Source organism: Oryctolagus cuniculus, chromosome 2 (assembly GCF_051225735.1).
Source record: "Oryctolagus cuniculus isolate XC-2025 breed Fujian yellow rabbit chromosome 2, ASM5122573v1, whole genome shotgun sequence".
NCBI lineage: Eukaryota > Metazoa > Chordata > Mammalia > Lagomorpha > Leporidae > Oryctolagus > Oryctolagus cuniculus.
This window is the reverse complement of record NC_142868.1, coordinates 132,885,942-132,906,294: the sequence shown is the minus strand read 5'-3', so window position 1 is coordinate 132,906,294 and position 20,353 is coordinate 132,885,942. Positions and strand designations below refer to the sequence as shown.

General features: G+C 44.9%; 1 protein-coding gene across 1 annotated transcript in view; it reads right to left on the bottom strand.

Annotated features, from left to right (window-relative positions):
- TACR1 (tachykinin receptor 1) overlaps positions 1 to 20,353 on the bottom strand; it is a 190,876-nt gene that overhangs the window by 97,986 nt on the left and 72,537 nt on the right. Inside the window, exon 2 of the mRNA XM_002709702.6 lies at positions 1,533 to 1,727. Coding sequence (XP_002709748.3) covers positions 1,533 to 1,727 — 195 coding nt within the window. The remainder of the gene's footprint in view (positions 1 to 1,532; positions 1,728 to 20,353) is intronic.

Genomic DNA, 20,353 nt, shown 5'->3' with positions numbered 1-20,353 from the left:
AACTGTGTGTTATTTCTCCCTCTGAAACCTCGCTTGGGCTTGTAGTTTCATTTGAAAGAGTAATTTTCGGTGTCTCCTTCTGGGCTGAGCAGTAATCTCCCCACTGCTTGATCAATGCAATTCCACTGTGTGTGTGTGTGTGTGGTGTGTGTGTGTGTGTGTGTGTGTGTGTGTAAGGCGGAGTCGAAGCTTTGTGCAGGGCTTTCTGGCCAGGTGCATTTCCACGCTCCGTGAAGCAGCTGCAGCAGTGTAATTCTGTGTGCAACAGGCTCCCAGACCATCAGATATTGGCGGCATGACAGGTATAGTTGTCTCATGTTGACATTTAATAAATTTACAGCCTTCATAATCATATTGCTATCCAATGTGTTTGGTTCATACCTTTTGTCTGGCACTTAATAGCTTACCAGGTGAGAATACATTATCTCATTGGATCGGTACAACAATTGTTTATAGGAAACAGTGCTTTATCACCTTCCATTTTAATATCAAAAAGAGGCTAAGATCCTTGCCCAGGATCCTAAGGCAAGTGGCAATTTTATAATTAAAACCCAGATCTTCTGATTTTAACACCAGTGTTCTTTTATAACTCACACAATAAACCCGGCTGGAGAATTACAGAAGGCTTTCAAAAGGACTATCCATGCACAAGGAATGCAGAAAACTAATGGTAATATAAATGTCACATTGCTGCTCACTCAAGCAGAACAAAACAAATAATAAGCCACTTCAATGTTGCCTGCAGGATAAGAAGTCGATGGAGAAAATTAGCCAGATACTTTGAGATTCCCTATTTGTGATCACCCAGGCTTCTGAGAGACACACAAATCTGCCCTGAAAGGAACCTGTAGCCCCTCAGGTCCCAGGGCACCAGCCTTGCGTCCCCATGCACACCTGTATGCTTGGGTTTGTTCTATCCTCCCAGGAATACCCTGGGGAAAAGACTCAAGGTCAAGTTCTTTATGTGGGAGCAGAAAGTAGGGGAAGCGTTAGTGGTCAGTAGAGGATGGGTTGTGGAGCCAGATGCCACAGAACAGCTGGAGCTTAGTCCCAGAAGGAAGGCCTGCACCCAGCACTCAACACAAACCCTGGGGGTCTCGGCCGGGTTCACCTGCTGACTCCCAACAGCAATGGTGGAGAGCTGCTGGCAGTGGGGATAATGCCCCTCCCCTCCCTTGCTGCGCAGGGGTGGCATTCTACAATCTGGGAGAAAGTCCCCAAAGAAATGCTGATAGTCACAGGACATTGTGTCCCATAAGAAGCCTGAGTGATAGAGCAGGGCAGCCAAAGAGCCTGCAAGCACTAGGTCTCCACGTTTTTCAATTCTCTTTCAAATCTCAGAACAGCAGACGGGACAGTGCAGCCCCCCAACCTACAACCATGGACCTATCAACCCGACATCAGGAAATGCTGCAGGCACTCAGTAATTCCTAGTTGCTGAAAGAATACGGAAAGAAAAGAAGGATCAAGAAAGGGCCAGGAAGATGCCACGCACCACGGTGGCTCCAGAGCCAGGGGCCGTGTTTACTCACACTTTCTCGTAAATCTTGTCGGGGTGCTCCGGCCACTCAATCATGCACACGACTCTGCTGGGCATGGTCTCCGTGGTGGAGTAGTAGCCCTGGGGGAAGGCCAGCAGGAGGGCCAGGACCCAGATGACACAGATGACCACTTTGGTGGCTGTGGCCGACAGCCGGGGCTGCAGGGGATGGATGATGGCCATGTACCTGCAACAGAGAAGAAGGGACAAAGTTCTGACTCAGCCACCAAAAGCCTACCTCAGTGACTACGTGTTTTCACTGCCAATACAAAACTCCCAGGAGCTCTTTGATTCTTGATGATGTTCATAACCATGTTCCGATCCCTTTTCCATAGTCTGTCCTGAAGCTTTGTGATTTATTACATGTGATGCTAAAATCCCTAAGAAAAGTCAGTGAGATCTTTTAATCTTTCAGAACCTACCTGGCAACACTCCAGGGAGACAATCTCATCACTGAAATGTTCGTGCTGGGACCATGATGGCCATGAACAGGTCAGAGGCAGAGGGAGAAGTTAGAAAAATCAGGAAAATCTTGTAAATGTATTCAACACAAAGATCATCTTGGGGGGCCAGCACTGCCTCATAGCAGATAAAGCCGCTGCCTGCAACACCTGCAACCATTATGGATGTTGGTTCATGTTCTAGCCTTTCCACTTCCGATCCAGCTCTCTGCTAATGGCCTGGAAAGGCGGCAGAAGATGGTCCAAGGGTCTGGGCCCCCGCAACCCAAGTGGGAGATCCAGGTGAAGTTCCTGGGTTCAGTCTGGTCCAGTGCTATCTGTGGTGGTCATCTGGGGAGTGAACCAGAGAATGGAAGCTCGCTCTCTGAATATCTAACTCTTTCAAAATAAATTGATCAATCTTAAAAAAAAAGACTTGCTCTATTCTTTTTTGGATTGAGGGGTAATGGTCACAGAAACAACAGGTTTTAAAGTCCCTTAAGAGCGTGTCCATGTGTTCGAATTTGTGCACAGCCTTTGGGGTGCACAGTGATCTGCACTTCCCACTAGTCATAACCACATCCATTTGGCCTCTTCCATTTTCAAAGGCATCACCCTATGTGTATTTTTCTTGCAATGTTTCCATCTCTTAAAATATGCATTTTTTTCAGAGTAGGAACAAGGCTTTATGCAGCTTGTGGGGTTTATTATCTGAAAAAATTCTCAGAATTGCACGTTTGATTCTCTGACATGCCAGTTTTTCTGGCTTCCATGGGACAGAACAGTCCTGAAGACTTCAGAAATGCACAAGTAGCAAGCAGCACGGCTCTCAGCTGGCTCCAGATAATTCCACATAATTCTTTTACTATCGTCTTTGGACTCCTAGGATTTCTGGGCCAGAACTGGGGGCAGGGTTACAAGCAAAGCATTTTCATTCAGCAAGCACTCCAGCAATTCTCCGCAGGCACTGGCTGCATGCACAGCACAATGCCTCCTCCTGCCCTCAATGTTCTAATTTGTCCAGGGAGAAAAGTCACATCAATAAACAGCTACAAAACCCGACAGGAGGGTGAGTATCTTCAAGAGGGAATCTGATCAATTCCTTGGAGCCTTAGGGAAGCTGCAGACGCTACCAAGTCTTGGAATGCCAAGTGTTCTATTGGAGAGGCTTAGAGAGGCGTGCTCCGCTGGATCTGTGGTGGAGGTAGGGGGAGGGGAGCCTTCTCTCTGTGTTAGGATGAGCTCTGACTTCCTGTCTGTGGCATTTCATAGCTTTGTTTCTGAGCTGGGGTCCCTGAACATCCTTTCATCATGCTAAACTTTAGAACACTTTTCTCTGCATTTTCTTGTTAGGGACCTGGGTTTCCTTTCTCTGGTCTGTGAGTGCAATGCCACTGAGGTGTTGGTGTACAGAGACTGGCTATGAAGAGGACGTTTCAGGTCAGCCTTTATTTACCCAATCAGAAGCCATAACTCCCAGGAAGGAATTTTCCAGAACATTTTCTTCCTGTCTCTTTGAGCAAGTAGGTAGGAGGTCTGAAAGTCAGGAGACAGTGGTATTAGGAAAGCACTTGCCCAAGATATCACAGTGGGCTAGCAGCAATTGTACATCTTTGGCCAAGTGTCCCTGATAGAGTTGGTGGCTACAAAGCCTACCAATCCAACGCCATACGAAGGGCATCAAAAGGGCAAAAAACACTCTCAAGGTGCTGCAGATCAAGCTCGCTTGTCTGCTCCAAGTTACCCGAAGGCCAGAGCTACCAGCAAGAAACGATCGCTTACTTTCACTGAATGGCCGGCCTGCCCCTCCGGGGAGGTGCCTTGAAAAGAACTTGCTTTCCCTCCCAGACCTGTGTCCTCCCTGCTGCCCGACAGCAGGGGATCCCTGGCTTCCCCTTCATCCTGGGGTGGGGGTGGTAACCCTAAAATCAGAGCCAACCAGGTGGGCTTGTGCAGCCACTGCATTTGCTTCTTTTAGTTTGTGAAGGCCTGGACCCGGCTCGGAGTGGCCAGAACCTCTTTGAGTGCTTATATTAAAATTGCTTATTGGATCCTTTCTCAACAGCAAGGATTTTTCCCCTACAAAACCCGACACGCAGCAGGCAAAAGGCCTTATCTCACCTCCCGCTCTGCAGACTCCTGTCCTCACTGATGCCGAGCATTCTCAGGCTTTGTGGGAGTGCAGGAGGATGTGTGTGTGGGGTGGTGGTGGTGGTGGTGGTGGTGGTGGTGGTGGTAATTACATTGCTCACTTTTAATGTTATCTCAATGCGAGATTTTAATTTATTTCTAACCCAGGATAAGTATTCAGTCTTAAATAAGTGAATCCTAATACCCATCCCATGTCCAAATTGGTGATGCAATATTCAGATTCTAATGTGACTGGGCTTAAGGGGAATGGCACCGGCAAATTGGCACCGTATCTCCAAAGGGGTGGCAGAGAGCCATATTTTATCTTTATTGTAAAAATTGCAATTTGGGAGCCCAGTTCAGTTAACTCTGCTATTTCTTGAGTGTAGGAGCCATTTTGGTGACAGATGAAAGTATTATCCACATAAAGCCAGATAGAGTAAAAAAGATTGTCTTTAAAAAATACATGCATTTTCATGTGTTCAAAAGGCACCATTTCTAAGTCTCCCTTCCTTTCTTCTGTCTCTCTTCACTTCCACGGCTTCTATAATAGGCTTCTTTCTTATTCACCCCAAAGCTGGTACTATTGGGGTAATGTGTGCTGACGGATGGATATATTCTCCCCTATTCACAGTTACTAGATTGAATTCCATTAACATAGATTTATATATTTATTTGGAACCACCCTGAATAATTCTTGCTCATTTGGTTATAACACTGAGCAAGTGCTGCAGCCCTAGGAAAACACATTCAATAAATATTTATTGACTGCACTGTGCTCACGGGACTTGGAGTCAGTGAATCCTCTTCCTGGTTGACACATTAATCATTAGGTTGCCAGAGACAGGGGTCCAGAGGCTGTGTGGGAGGTAGATCACATTCTGCACTTCAGGTTGTTCCAGTCCCATGGAAGGCTGTCGGCTCCAATTTGAATTGTCTGTTTGTTCCCAGCTGAAAAGCCCGAGGTGTCGGCTTCGCTTTATGTGATAGTGCTTTAGCAAAGAAATTCTACATATGGCCCCTTGAATCTGGCAAAGTAAAAGACTGCACACTTTTCCACAGGCAGATTGAAACAATCCTGCTATGAAAAATAATTTCAACCTCTGGACACACAGCAGTGTCCTCATGACTTCCTCCTTTATTGAAGCTAAATCAATGGGCAGAGGGGTTGTCCCCCTTCCACCAGGGGATCTGTCCTACCAGGCCCTTCTGCCACAGTCTTCCCCTCCAGTTCTGGTCCCTGCACTCCCTTATCCTCACTCATTCCTTCCTGGGATGGTATGCATTTCCCTTAAAGGACCACAGCTTCCTGAGTTCCAAGGACCAGGAGTGGGGACAGCTGAGAATATGGCTACTATAGTCTAGCTCAAAGGCTGGCCAATTGTTTCTGTAAGAGACAGGCAGTAAATAGTCTGCATTGTAGCCCCTATAGTTTCTGTCATGACTACTTAACTTTGCCTTTGTAGGGTGAGAACAGCCATCGGTAATAAGGGTATGACTGTTGCTAAAAAGACTTTGTTTGCACTAACAGATGTCAGGCTGGATCTGGTCTCTGGATCACTGTTTGCTGTCCTCAGACCTAGTTCATGGGTTGTTTAGAGCAGGAGGAATAAGAACCATGGGAGAATATGGTGTGATCTTCAGAAACACACTTTACCTTCAACAGACTGAAGATGGAAGATGGAAGCTCATTGGAAAAATAAACCTTATAGCCCACAAGCAAAGAGTAAGGCAGTCAAAGACTGGCGCTGTGGCATAGTGGGTGGAGCCACTGCCTGCAATGCTGGCATCCCTTACGGGTGCTGGTTTGAGTCCTGGCTGCTCCACGTTTGATCCAGCTCTCTGCTGTGTCCTGGGAGGGCAGTGCAGGATGGCCCAAGCCTTTGGGCCCCTGCACCTGCATGGGAGACCCAGAGGAATCTCCTGGCTCCTGGCTTCAGATCGGCCCATCTCCAGCTGTTGCAGCCATTCAGGGAATGGGCCAGCAGATGGAAAACCCCTCTCCCTCCCTCCTTCCTTTCTTCCCTCCCTCTCTCTCCTCTCTCTCTCTCTCTCTCTCTCTCTCTCTCTGCCTCTCCTTCTGTTTGTAACTCTTAAAAAAAAGAGTAAGGTAGTCAGCTGCCATCATGATGTAGAAACTGGTCTCTTATATAAGCACTTTGGCCAACCAAAGCCTGATCTTTTCCTGGCTGAATTCTGCTTCTGTTTGCATCTTGGCCTGGTAGTCCTGTCCTCACTGCTGGGTTACATGCCATACCATTATGACCATGAATGTCTCTAACCTTGTGATGGCCACATTTCACTTTATTTATCTATTTGCTCATCTAATTCTTCTCTCTTCATCCTCCAAAGACTCCTGGCCTCGTTCAGTGCACAGGATGTAGTAAGGAGTCAATGAAAGTTTAATTGAATAAATGAATATATGTAAATATATTGGCACAAGGCTGGGACTCCACAAATGCTTGTTGAATGAAAACAGTTGCAGCAGGAGAAAGACATACACACCATACCCTTATGTCTGAACACAGGTGAGACCATTACATGAGACTAATTATTGTTCAAAGTGTTTTCTGTTGTACAGACATTCAAGATCATCCTGCAGGAGTCACTTCATTGGACCCTGGTCTTCACATTTCCTGTATCTTGACATTAAGCCCTTAAATTCCCAGTAAGTATTTGTTGACTAATTTCTGCATTGATTATATGTTGGGAACTGTATAGGAGTCAGTATTTCAAGAAAGTATCACTTCTGACTCATCTAAATAAGTTTTCCACCTTTTCTCCTCTCGTCTCACCTCCTTCCATCTCGGAGCACATGATTTTTTCACCTGAGGACACTAACATTTCATCAGTTAGGATTTTTCTTCTAAGATACTTCTTTGATTATCAAAACTCAGGGACCTTGTTAAAGAAGATCGCTCCCCCAGCAATCACACCTGTCCAACTAAGGTCAGGCTCACACCACTTTAACCAAATAGACCTCTGATGATGCAAGGCTCACATGCCACACCACCAGTGCAATTTTAAATGGCAGAGCCCCTTGCATTGTAGATTGTGTTTTATAAGCACATCTTTTTGTTCTGCACGTTAGATGAATTTTCATAGCACTGTCAGTGGACTCACAAATTCCAGTTGACAGTAAGACTGTAAGAAATGGAAGCAAAATGGATGGAACTGAGAGCCTATGAGAATTTAGAGTGAAGTAAAGGAGGGAATGCAAGTGGACCCACATGGTTAAGCAAGATTCAAATACAGAATCTCCTAGCTGTTAGAGAACAAGGTATCTTAGGTAGAAGACAAGGAGAGAACTCTTCTTTAGATCCTACTTCTTATCCCACTATCATCTGTAGAATGTTTATAAAGCCTTTAAGAGTGGATTAAAACCCATTTTCTCTAGGATATCTTTTCTGATTACCTAATGTCCTCATAGAGATAATCATACACAGAGCCTATTGAATACCTTTCCACATTTCTCTTAGCTGTGCTGTCTTCTACAGTCCTCATATTCCAACTTGCAGCAAAGTAGCCTGTACTCTTCTTCTGCCCTATCAACAGGTGGTAAGCTTCCTGAGAACAAAGGCTGTGTTCACTTACATCTTTATCTTCTTGAGAACTTAACAAAGGGCCTGATGTAATTAATAAAGATTTGTCTGGATGTGACAGTTGATTTTACCCAAAGAACTCTATCTTCATTTGCAGTTGCAAGTGGTAGCTCACAGCATCCAGAGCAATCTTAAAAGAACAGGCAAGATTCTGGAGTGCTTGTTCCACAGTGAACACCAGGAATGATAAAGTGCTTTGGTAGAGCAGAGTCACAAGGTGATTTCTCAGTAGCCCAAATTACTGTCTTACAGTTTCAGAGCCAGACAGAGCCATCATAGAGGCATGTAACGTGCCACACCATGAGCTATGGGGATCAGGCAGTGAAGGTCCAAAGCAAGTATAATCTCCTGTGCCTCTCTGCTAGCAGAAGGGGATCAACAGCTAGCGTTAGGAACAAGGAACTCCAGGAGTATGAGTAGTTGCATCGTTGGAAATCTGCAATTCACCAAGAAATGAACTCCTCAGACTGGTGATGGGAGTAACTGGAACAGAATAGGAAGACAGAACATGTATTTTTTCTACTTATAAGGAGAAATGACAGAAAATTAGGAGAGTAACAGGAGGTGAGTGGAGGTATGCACCATTTCATCCCTAGCCTGAAGGCTTTTGTCAAGGATTGACAGAATTCACGTGCCAGCTCATTTTATCTCTGTGTTCTGCCTTCTCCCTATAGCAATCTACATTCTTGAATTTGGACTCCATTCTTGAGCTAGCACTGATGTGTATGAGACATACACAGTGGTGGTCATCCTCTGGGCCACAGGATGATGCCACTGGGACAAATTCTAGTCCTTGGTTACACTCACACCTTTAGGATTGGGAAGTAAAGTCTGGATCAGATGAGTGTGGTGACACCTAAGAGAGCAGGTTTATAAACTTGATTTGGGGAGTACTGATAGGGTCACATTAGGTCCAGTGGCAGGGTAAGAAAAAAGAGGCAGCTTGGGATGCATAAGTTTCTTTTGGGATTTTAGTTACGATAAGGAAAAGGAGGAACTGCACGACTGAACTTCACGGTTTCAGTAGAAGCTTAATAATGGGGAGAGGTTCACAGTTAGTGCATAGCTAATTTTATTGGCACTATGCTTTTTGCCTTTGCTGTCGTTGGAGTATTACATAAGCCTCACTATTCAGCCAGTTGGGAAAACATCATTGGCTGTAATCTGGGATAGGACTGCGTACAGTGTGGCCTTGACATTGAGTTAATGTTCTCTTCTGACCATTTTTGAAGTTTTTGTGAGCAACATCAAAGATGTCTCTTTCACTGTGCCTGGCAGGCTATACAGAAACTACCACCAGCCCATAAATGGGTATTTAGAATTTCTTTGATTATTTGCTTCTGTTCCCTTCTTTGGGATGATAGCGATAGGTTTTGGATGACCATAGGTTTGACTTTTAAGCTCAGCAGCAGAAAACTTAAAGCAGATATACTTGGGATAAATAATTGAGTTAGGAGGGAATTTGGAGAATGTCATGTTCCCAGCTCCTTCCTACTCAGGGCAACTTCTCTTCTCCCACAGACCTCCCTTAGTCAATTCACCGAGGCTGGATATATAGGCTAGAATTAGGGTGAGGTGAGTGATGCTTTCTTGATCACATACAAGCACACAGTCACATTCAAGGTTATGCAAGTACAGAATTGGATCCTACCTTTAGTTAAAATTTTGGTATTTTGTCCATCACAGATTTTTGGAATTAATTTAGATGTTTTATAATATTGCATTAAGATGCTATTTGTCTTATTTTCACCCACCCCTAACTCCCCAAGCTCATGAGTCAGGACAGTCACAGATCAGAGGAAATGAAGCCAGACTCAGGTAGTGATAGGGCTATCATTCAAAACTGCCGCTCCTACCAGCCACCTGATGTGTCAGTTGTGCTGCGTCTTGGCCATGCAACCTTGAAATGCTGGGTGGCAGGGCCTGTGGGAAGCCTGGGAAGTGATCACTCATGGGAGTAGGATAGATGCTGAATAATATTGCTATGGAGAGTACTGAGAGTTATTTGGGTATCCTTGCTGTAGTGAATTGCTTTTTATTGTATAGTGTAAGTCTACAATTAATTAATTTTTGGATAATGCTTTCTCAGTTAAAGACATTCTCTGAGAGCAATACATTGTAAGTTAAAACCATGAATACTGGATTTCAGCTTTTCACATAAGTTGATGATGAAGTTGTAAATTGCACAAAGTGATCTTTAGATGTTCACCCTCTGTGGGACCAAAGCATGTAATAACCAAAAGAGGCAAACCTCCTGAAGCAGCAGCAGCAGCTACACCAAAAAGTTAGCCGTCACTTTGGGATGACTGTGCTCAACAATGTTGATGCGTGCAATGACAATGTTACATTTGCCAAATTTCCTGCAAAGTGTGACTTTTCATTTAGATTAAAAAATTAGCTCCATTAATTTTTCATTCCCAATTGTTCTTGTGCATATACAAAAGGTCAAGTATAGCTATTAGTATGTTGGTTTAATTAGCAGAAGAACTTGGCAAATAGCTAAACGATTCTAAGTTTATATAAATGTCATAAGATTTTTTAAAATAGAAAGTTAATTTAAAAAATGGTTGAATTTTTTATTCCAATTAATTCATGCATTCAGATTGGAAGGTGATGTAACTGGCATTGCTGTGAATGTTGTCACAAATTCATTTCAAACTTCAGTGATAATGATAAATTGCTTTGTTTTGATATTAATAGACAAACAATGTGGCAAAAAGTAATGTTCTTACTAAATTAACAAGCCCATGGAACAGAAATATACTTAGAATAGGTTTGATTCACACAATTTGCAGTTGTGCCCCAATAAGCTACAGTATTTTATAAATTGAAATAGAAATTATAGTTGTTGAAATACACAAAAAGTTTTGTAGGTATAGAGTAATTGAGCTACCTAATTTTTGGTGGTGATTTTTTTGTATGATGAATACAAAAATATATTTCAGCAGGATTTTACAAATGTGTGAGCCTTTGACACACTGTTTTGTGAATCAAATAAAAACATCAAACGTTCTGTAAATGGATCCTCTAAATTTTGGTTGTGTTTTGTTTAAAGTTCATTAAAAATCTTTAATCAAAATATTTTCAGTAGAGTACCTCAAATTTTAACTTTTGAGGCTTTTATCAAACTGTAGTTTTAAATATAAATTTGATAAATAAAAGAACAGTAAAATATATTCCTATAAAAGAGAGGAACTGTACAAAACAAACAATGAGTGGTCCTATGCTGAGCACAGTTTAATTCTGACATTCTTGAATTCCTCTAGGATCATTTTTACTTGTGGGGAAAAATCTTTTGATAGAGCTTGTTTTGTTTTGCAATTTAAAATCTATATCAGAGTGGAAATTTGCAGTATTTAAATTGTATGAAACAAAGAGAGTGAATGTCAATGGAGATGTCTTCATCTTGTCCCTTCAATCTAACCTTTTTTTTTTTTTTTCATATTCTGGCTACTATTTTTGGAATCAATATTCTAGTCCACAGATTATCTCTTTAGCATGTCTAATCTACTGTTAGACTGGTTCACTGAGTTTTGTATTTCAACTACTATTACTTTTTATTTTTAAAATTTTAATTTGCTTATTTTTCAACATGCTTGATCATTCTTTATATTTTTTAGTTGTTCTTCCTATTGTTAAGTATCTTGTATCTTGACATACAATCAACATGATTTATATTCCACACCTCTGTCAACTCCAGTAGCTTAAATCTTTGTGGGTTCACATGAGCAGATTCTCAATCATGACAACCTGCTTATTTATACGTCTTATTTTGATGGCATCTTCCTTATAACACTTGAAACTTGGTCTGTTAGACCAAGCGCATTCCCTTCAAGAGGATAAGCAATTGTTTCTCTCAAGACCTGGGGCTACATCTAGCCTGGGACCCTGTGACCTGTGTTTTGGAGAGAGGTTTGTTTTAGACCAATCAACTTGTGAATTAGGCCTGCATACCAATGGGAACACACCTTTTCTGCTACAAACTCTCAGGAGACTTTTTAAAAAAATTTTTTTATTGACAGATAGACAGTGAGGGAGAGAGACAGAAAGAAAGGTCTCCTTTCCATTGGTTCACTTCCCTAATGGCTGCTACGGCCAGCGCACTGCGCCGATCTGAACCCGATCTGAAGCCAGGAGCCAGGTGCTTCCTCCTGGTCTCCCATGCAGGTGCAGGGGCCCAAGCACTTGGGCCATCCTCCACTGCCTTCCCGGGCCACAGCAGATAGCTGGACTGGAAGAGGAGCAACCGGGACTAGAACCTGGTGCCCATATGGGATGCTGGCGCCACAGGCAGAGGATTAACCAAGTTAGCCACAGTGCCGGCCCTGGCTTTTTATTTTTTTTGTCAACTTAGCACCAGCATTGAAGATAGGCCCTTTTTCTTGGTAGGGTAGGCATTTATTTCCAGGTCTTATTTTACACTGAGGGTGTAGCTCTGTGGCTACCAAGTTTAAAGAGGCAGGTCTGAGGCTTATCTCTTTTTCCCTATATCCTTTGAGCCAAGGTCAAAGTCAAATGCCCTCAAGACAAAAGCCAGCTTCACTGCTCTGCCTAATACCTAGAATTCCTACCTTCATTTAAACTTTGATCTGAGTACTCCATACCTCTTGCAAGATAATGAATGCATTTAAGATTATTTTGTGCGTGTTATCTTACTCAGCATTTTAAAATTAATTTTAAGAATGTCAATCAGGATATGCAGCATGCCATTTTGCAAGAAACAGAAGTCCTGCTGTGTTATTTCTCCTCTTTTTTTTTTTTTTTGCCTAATTATTCAGAGTAAAAATTCAAACAATACAGGAGGATATAAAGGGAAACCCCCAGCGGCACCCAGCTCATGCACTGAGCACTTGTTCCATGCCAGCCTTTATTCCATGTGCTTCCTTTATATGAGCTCATTTTGTCTTTCACCAACTCTTTGTGGTAGGCTAAATGATGTGCCATATTTTCTACATGAGAAAACAGATATTCTGAGAAGTAACTCATCTACCAATCCAAGTAGTAGGGTTGGGTTTGAACATGACAGTCTGACTTCAGACTTTAGAACTTGCTTTGTCTTTATCAAGGCACAGTTCAGGATTCTTACACCTGCTGTTTACAATGGGTTTAACCCTCCAATCTGTGCACATGCAAACACGTTTATCCATACTTTTTCCTATAGTGGATTTTGTCTTCATTCATTCATTCATTCATTCACCAACCCTTAGAATTCCCTTCTATGTGCAGAACAGGGCTCGATATTTTCATGATCTGCAGGCATATCTATCTCATGAGAGGCACATGTATGATATTGGTGATGCCGTGTGTTTCCTACTGCAGGAGAGTTACAATGTGTAGCAGGCATGAGCAGACAGGAGGCCATTTGGACAAAGGCAAGGAGGTTAGGGAAGTTTCTCAGCCCGGATGCGGTTTGACTCCAGCTCCAGCATCTGCAGCTGATGCAAGGTGCTGATGTTCTCAATCTTATTAATATTATTGTTGACCAAGAAGAGTTTTTTCAGTCGTGTCAATTTGTCAATCCCTTCGATGTTTCTCAGCAGATTAAAAGAAATATCTAGAATTTCCAGCTCTGCCAGGGACTCCAGGTTCTCCATCTTCCTGATCTGGTTGTCATAGAGATCCAGTTCTCGAAGACTCTGCAGCTCCTCCAGGTTCTCGATGCACTTAATGAGGTTCTGACGAAGGCAGAGAGTCTTCACCTTCTTCAGCACCCTGAAGCCTTCGATCTTCCCGATGCGATAGTGGTTCAGATCCACGTCCTCTGCGTCTCTGTCCAGGTTAATGGTTTCCATGTCCATAGCCAGCTCATGTTCCTCTTCCGGGTCCTCCTCGGCCCGCTCCTCCCCATCTTTCAGGCTCTGCTGGCTGAGGTCCGCCACGATGCCGCTGCTGTGCCTCTTCCCCTCCTCATCGCCCGACTCCTCCGATTCCACTCGCCTGTATGTACCTCTATGGAGAACTGTGTACAACATCCCTTGCTGGAGGAGATGGCAGCATATGCAAAGACCCAGAGATCTGACAAGACAGAACGTGTGTATAAATGATCACTTCTGAAGTTTGGTTAGAAGATTTCCAGGGATCAGTGCTGCATCCTTTACTCCACTGAATCCCCACGGCACCTGACCAGGTACAAGACAGCTCCTTAGCGACGGCCGCCTGGTTGACTTTCGGCCCCTTCCTTCTAGTAAGCAAGCAGTGGGCTGAGATGCTGGCCTCCTCTGAGTCTGCTTGCTCCAGGCGTTGAAGAAACAAGAACGGAGACTTGAGTGAGGAGGACAAGGTCTCGTGGGCCTCTGCTGCTGACATGCCCACAGAGAATGAGTGCTTTCAGAGGAGGCAGGAGGGTGCTGAGAACCTGGACACCCAACACAGGGCAAGAGCCTGCAAGAACGTGTTGGAGCGAAATTGACATTTTGAGATTTGGTAATAGCTTCCAGCCCTTGTCTCTTCCATAGAGGAACAGTGTGTGTGTGTGTGTGTGTGTGTGTGTGTGTGTATTTTTCTCTTCATACTATTTGTTGAACTCTTCCTTAGTGTAGGGTCAACTATACAATCATTAAGAAAACTGAAAATAGATCTTTGTAAAAAGTGGGAATGGGAGAGGGCAGAGGAGGAAGGGTTGGAGCATGGGAGGGAAGAAGGAAGGGGGGAAGTATTGCTGTGTTTCTAAATCCATATATATGGAATACATGAAACTTGTGTAACTTAAATAAAATTACAAATAAAAAAGCAGCAGCAGCAAGCACACTTGGCAGAAGGCAAACCCTCCCGGCCGTGTTTGCAGCAGCCTGTCCCTCCGGCTGCAGGGCTTCCTCCATCCGCGCCCAGGCCATGCAGACCCTGCAGCCGGAGTTAGGACTCTCCTCCTCCCAGCACAGGGCAAACCTCTGTCCCTCTCCCCGCTGCTCTTACTACTTTCCCAGCTATGTAATCTCTCTTCAAGTGGCTTCTTAGAATCCCAGTTTTCTCCTATTACATACAGATGGTGATATTTACACTGCAGTGCTACTGAAGGAGATAATGTAGGGGAAGGGAAGAGGCGAAGTCTGGTGCACGCCAGGCACCCAGAACCCATTCCCCTCCGTCTCTTTGTAACTCCTGTCACCAGCCATGTGGTGTCTTCATGGAGACTCGGTGTCCAGCCCGCACCCAGGGTACCCATGGCTCCAGACGCCTCACCCATCAGTGCGACTGGCTGGATGCAGGGCCAGGCGCCCAAAGATACTCAAAACAGCAAAAGGCCAATGAAGCAGTGGCGTCTGCTTAATAGCTGCTGTCAAGGGTGGAAGTACTCAATTTACAAGTTAAGTAGTATTTCATGGGAAAAAACAAATTAAAGCAGTATCATTCCTCCCCACCATCCCCGTGTTCTAAGCCATGTAAGCACAGCTGAAATGTGATGTTGCTGGCTCGTATTGAGGGGTGCAAACTCCCAGCCTGCTCCACCCCTTCAGTTTGCTGGGGGCCCCAGGACTCAGCTTCTCTGTAGAGGATGAACCTGGTTCACCCGCTCTTGCCTCCTCCACCCCCCATTCCTGCTCTTCCTTCTCCATGCCGGATCCTGTTTCGTTGCCCTTTTTTGCTAATCTCTTTTGTGAGGATGGTTGTTGGAGGCTTGGCGGGGAGCGGTGACAACCAGCAACAGGCACTGTCAGAGGTGGCGGCGCACAGACGGTGGATGTCTGGGCGGCTCCGGAGGGGAATAGCACGTCCTCAAGCAGGGAGGGGACACGTCGGGGGAAAGAGTGGGCAGGACCTGCACCCTGCAGAGAGGAGCCCAAGCAGATCACCTCACAGGGCACAGCCCAGCCTCTTGGAGCTTCCAGAGCCTTTCGCGAAGCCTCTCTCCAGCCTGTCTCCCTGCCTGGGACTGCAGTTGTTCCCCTGGGAGAGGTGGATCCGAGTTCTGGGCTGCTTAGCCCTCACGTCTTCATCTTCATTAACCTCTAGCAGGGGATGCGCTGAAAACGTGCTCCCCGGTGCCGTGTAACCACGAAACAATGTTCACTACAGAGATGCCTGGACCTCCATTCCAAGACAAGGTGTATAAGGGAACGTCAAACATGTCAATGGTGAATGCATTTTATCAAGAACCTATGTGGGGCTGGCGCTGTGGCGAAGTGGGTTAATTCCCTGGCCTGAAGCACCAGCATTCCATATGGGCGCCGGTTCGAGTCCCTGCTGCTCCTCTTCCAATCTAGCTCTCTGCTATGGCCTGGGAAAGCAGTAAAAGGTGGCCCAAGTGCTTGGGCCCCTGCACCCTTGTGGGAGACCTGGAGGAAGCTCCTGGTTCCTGGCTTTGGATCAGCACAGCTCCAGCCATTGCAGCCATCTGGGGTGTGAACCAGCAGATGGAAGACCTCTCTCTCTTTGTCTCTACCTCTCTCTGTCTTTCAAATAAATAAAATAAATCTTTAAAAGAAGAACCTATGCATGGATTTCAAAATACTCTGCATCAAAATAAGTTGATCTTTTGAAACTCCATCTCAATGAACTTTTTGAAGTAGCCTGGTAGAAGACGAGGAAAGTGATTTTTAGCAAAAAACTCATTTGCACCAACCTTTATTACCACATAAAGGAATGTGGAAGGCTGGTGGAATTCATTAAAATGGGATTTTACTTATAATCATCAGGGCACACAGAAAAGATAATGACTGGGACCAGCTTTACAAAGCCCTCCGAGGGGCTTGTGAAAGGATTCTCCCCCACTGTGTTCTGATGGTCTTTGGCTTTCTGGGGCCCTTCCCCTACCTGGGTGACAGGTGTCACAAGCAGAGGAAAGACATGTGTTTGAACAGCTTCAGCGCCTTTGTTTCTGTTTCTGGCTACTCTCACGGCCCTGAGGCCTCTGCCTGCAGCGTTGTCTCTGGTTCTTTCCTTTGTGCGTTACTTACTCTGCTGGTCGCAAGTTCCTGGGTGACTGGGTCAGGAGCAGAGAGTGCTGTGGGCCACTTCAGAAGCTACTGTCTTAAAAGGAGCTGTAGAGTCCACATTCCAAGTGGCTCCTGGCACCCCACTGCGGGGCTGTCCCTGAGCTCACTCCTTGGAGAAAGCAGGGCCTCTTTCCGATTCTCCGAGCCAGGTGCCCTTCTGGTCAGCTACCCCGTTCACCGCTCTCGGAGGTATAGTATGCAAGAACTGCCTGTACAAGAGCCAGCTGGTTTTCGTTCTCAGTAGCAAAACCCTAATCTGAGTCAGGTAAATTCTGGCCAAAATGGTAGAAGTTAAAGGCTGCACAGGAGTTTTAGAAGGGAACCTTTCTCTGTTCTCTCTTCATCTCTTTTGCTACCTAGAATGTGGATGCAATGACTGGAACCTGAGCAGTTGCTTTGGACCATGAGGTGACCTGAGAATGGAAGCCACATGTGGGTGAGCAGAAAATTAAAAGAAGCCCGGGTGTCTGGTGGCTTCATACCTGCTTTGTGGCCATTGGCTTTCAGGTTTTCTAGAATTGTCATGTTTCTGGAATCCTAAGGATGTTGGCTTTTCTCACTCTGGGATTATTTCACATTTTAGAATAAACCTTTATCTGTTTAAGACGCAGAGCTCAGATCTCAGTTCTTCTCAGCTGATCTGAATTCAATGTGATTTGGCACTTGTAAGTGGGTATGGTAAGTAACAGAACATAAAGTATGGCATTAGCTTACTGGGAAAAGGGGAGCAAGATATTTAGGACTCAGCTGATGCTCTGAATGTCCTCAGTATAGGCTGAAGGCTTGGTGACCCTCGTTGACGCAGTCAACACATGGGCTACTGCACCTTGGATGCCAGACCTCAAGCTGCTCAAGCCGGAAGCAGGATAGCCTGGGGTATCTGCAAACTCTCTTCCTGCTCTTTTCTTAACTGATTACTGTGATGAGCTGCATGCAGAGACGGGAGGCAACATGGCTGTGCTGTGAGAGACTAGGATTTAGACACTGCTCTGCTCAGAGAGTGAATTCCTTTTGCATTCAAATGAAGTAATTGTGAAGGCTGCACAACTGGACCCTGAGACAAAGGCAAGGCTGACATTCTACTAGCATGGGAGCTTAAGTCTTAGTCTGGACACTGGTATCACTCACCACCCTGAGTGCTGGGGACACCCTGCGTCTTCCAGTGGCTGCTGGCTTTCAGGCAAATCCTGCATCTGCAGGTCTCTAATACCCTCGGGATTGCAAACAATGTGTGTCAAGCTTTACAGAGCCTAACAGAAAGTCCAGATATTCCAAAATAATAGCACTTTATTTTAGTCCACTCTTACTAATGATTTAAAATTAGTATTTATATCATAGAGTTTCTATAAACAGAATTCTAGCCATATCAGTCAGCAGTCATACCAGGCACCCTTCTCTCATTCCTTTCTTCTTCTAGGCCAAAGAGGAAAATATTCCCTAGAGATCCAGCTGTCTATAGCGATGCTTTGACTTCTAGAATCTTCCAATACTTGGGGTACTAAGTGATTTTTTCCTTCCTATACTCACCTGACTTTCTGGACACACCTAGATCTTTATTGTGTGTGATTTTTTCAGGGTGGGATTTTTGATATGAGACCTTGCTGAGCATTGTGGGATTCACCAGTGCTGTCTGAAACCTGTTTACATTTGAGAGAACTCAACAGCTGCGATGAACAAAATGACACGGATGCCAAACGCCAGTAGTGAGGTGTGTAGGGAAAGATGAACATACTTCTCACCACATTATCTCCTGAAAATGTGGGCTACAACTGGGGATCAAAAGTAGAGATGGGACCTCCACCCATTAGTCTGTGAGACTGCAAATTACCTGCTTTAGAAGGAATATGCGGACTCCTCCCCAGATCAGAGGCCCAGCACAAAGACAGTCACAGAGTTTAGCATCCCTGCTGGCAGTCATTTATTTTTACCATCTCCTCAACAATCCACTTTGGACAGATTATTGATCAAACAAACTAACTGAAATCTTTGTTTTCTGCCCATGACTGAAGCTACCTTACCTGAACTCTTGCCTTCTCAAGAAAGATGGTAGCAACTCAAGTAGACACAGATTGCAAGGTTGCAATGGCCCCTTGCCCATGAAGGAGTGTTCTATTGTCTTGATTCACAATTGAGGGAATACTTGAGCAGATCCATCCCAGACAAAAGTGGAGTGTCACCCAATTGACTTGTTTGTGTTCTGATGGAGCCTTGGACTGGACTACATTACCACCTACCAGGGTAACGAGATGTCTGCGGGTCTGTCCTGTCTAATCACAGCTGTAGAAGTGCTATAAGAAGGTCCATCAAGGCTGGCACTGCAATGTAAAAGGTTAAGCCTCCACCTGCAAAGCTGGCAGCCCATATGGGTGCCAGTTCGAGTCCCAGCTGCTTTACTCCCAATCTAGCTCCCTGCTAATGTGTCTGGGAAAGCAGTGGAGGACAGCCCAAGTACTTGGGTCCCTGCACCCACATGAGAGATCTGGAAGTAGCTCCTAGCTCCTGGCTTCAGCCTGGCCCAGCCCTGGTCATTGCAACCATTTGGGGAGTGAAACAGTGGATGCTCTCTCTCTCTCTCTCTCTCTCTCTCTCTCTCTCTCTCTCAGTGTGTGTGTATGTGTGTGTGTGTGTTTGTATCTCCTTTCAAGTAAATAAATCTTTTGAAAAAAAAATCTTCTGAAAAAAGAAGGGCTGTAAGATCATGTCACAAGGGGATCTGGAGAGCCTTGGGGGTCAGGGAAAGATTCTAAGTGACAGTTGAGCTGAGACCTACAAATTGAGGTGGACCTGGAAGAGTAACATGGGAATGGATCTCTCAAGAAAGGGAGTGGGGAGTAGCATGTTCAAAGACCCTGTGGTAGAATAGAGACTGACACATTCAAGAATCTTGAACACAGGAAGTAAGAGAGAATCTGGTATGAGATAATAACAGCTTCTACCATTGAGTGCTTACTCTATGGCAGATGCCATTGTGAGGACTTACATATGTGAAATCATTTAATCCCCACAATAATATGAAGAGTTAGATGCAATTATCACCCACATTTCACAGGTGAGGAAACTGAGCCCAGAGAAATGAAGTAATGCATCCAAGGTCACATGGCCACTGAGCTGCATTGCCCTCCTGGTGGCCCAACTCCAGAACAGGGAGCAGGGGCGATGGGTTGGGAATGGGAAGTCATTGCATGGTTTTCAGGTGAAGAGCGTATGGGAAGATAACATGTTGAGGAGTCCACTCTGGCTCACTAAACTCTAATGAGTGCCTGAACACTTTTTAGTCATCTTAGATGCCCCCTACGTCCAGTCTTGAGTCCTATTTACACAAACTCATGTAGCTAAGGACAAGTAAGAATGATGCAGTCATTATAAACTCTCATTCTCAGCATTTTGAGTTCTCAGGTTCTGAAGCTCAGGACCTCAAGAGGAACTGTGGGAAGAACAGGCTGCTATGAGTGTAGATGATGCCCATGCAGATGCCTAAATCCCTCTACTCAATCTCTTTGCTTTGGTGGGAGGGATGGGCAGAAGACAGACTGGTTCTGTCCTCTATGGCACTGTAACTGCCTCTGACCATGGGCAGGGATGTCAGAGACCACGATGGCTCTGCCTTCATTCACTGGCTTGGCTGACTGCCTTTGGGAATAACGTGATCACCACCTCTAGAGTGGTCAACAGAGTTAACAAAGGAACTGTAAAACAAAGTAGGGGTTA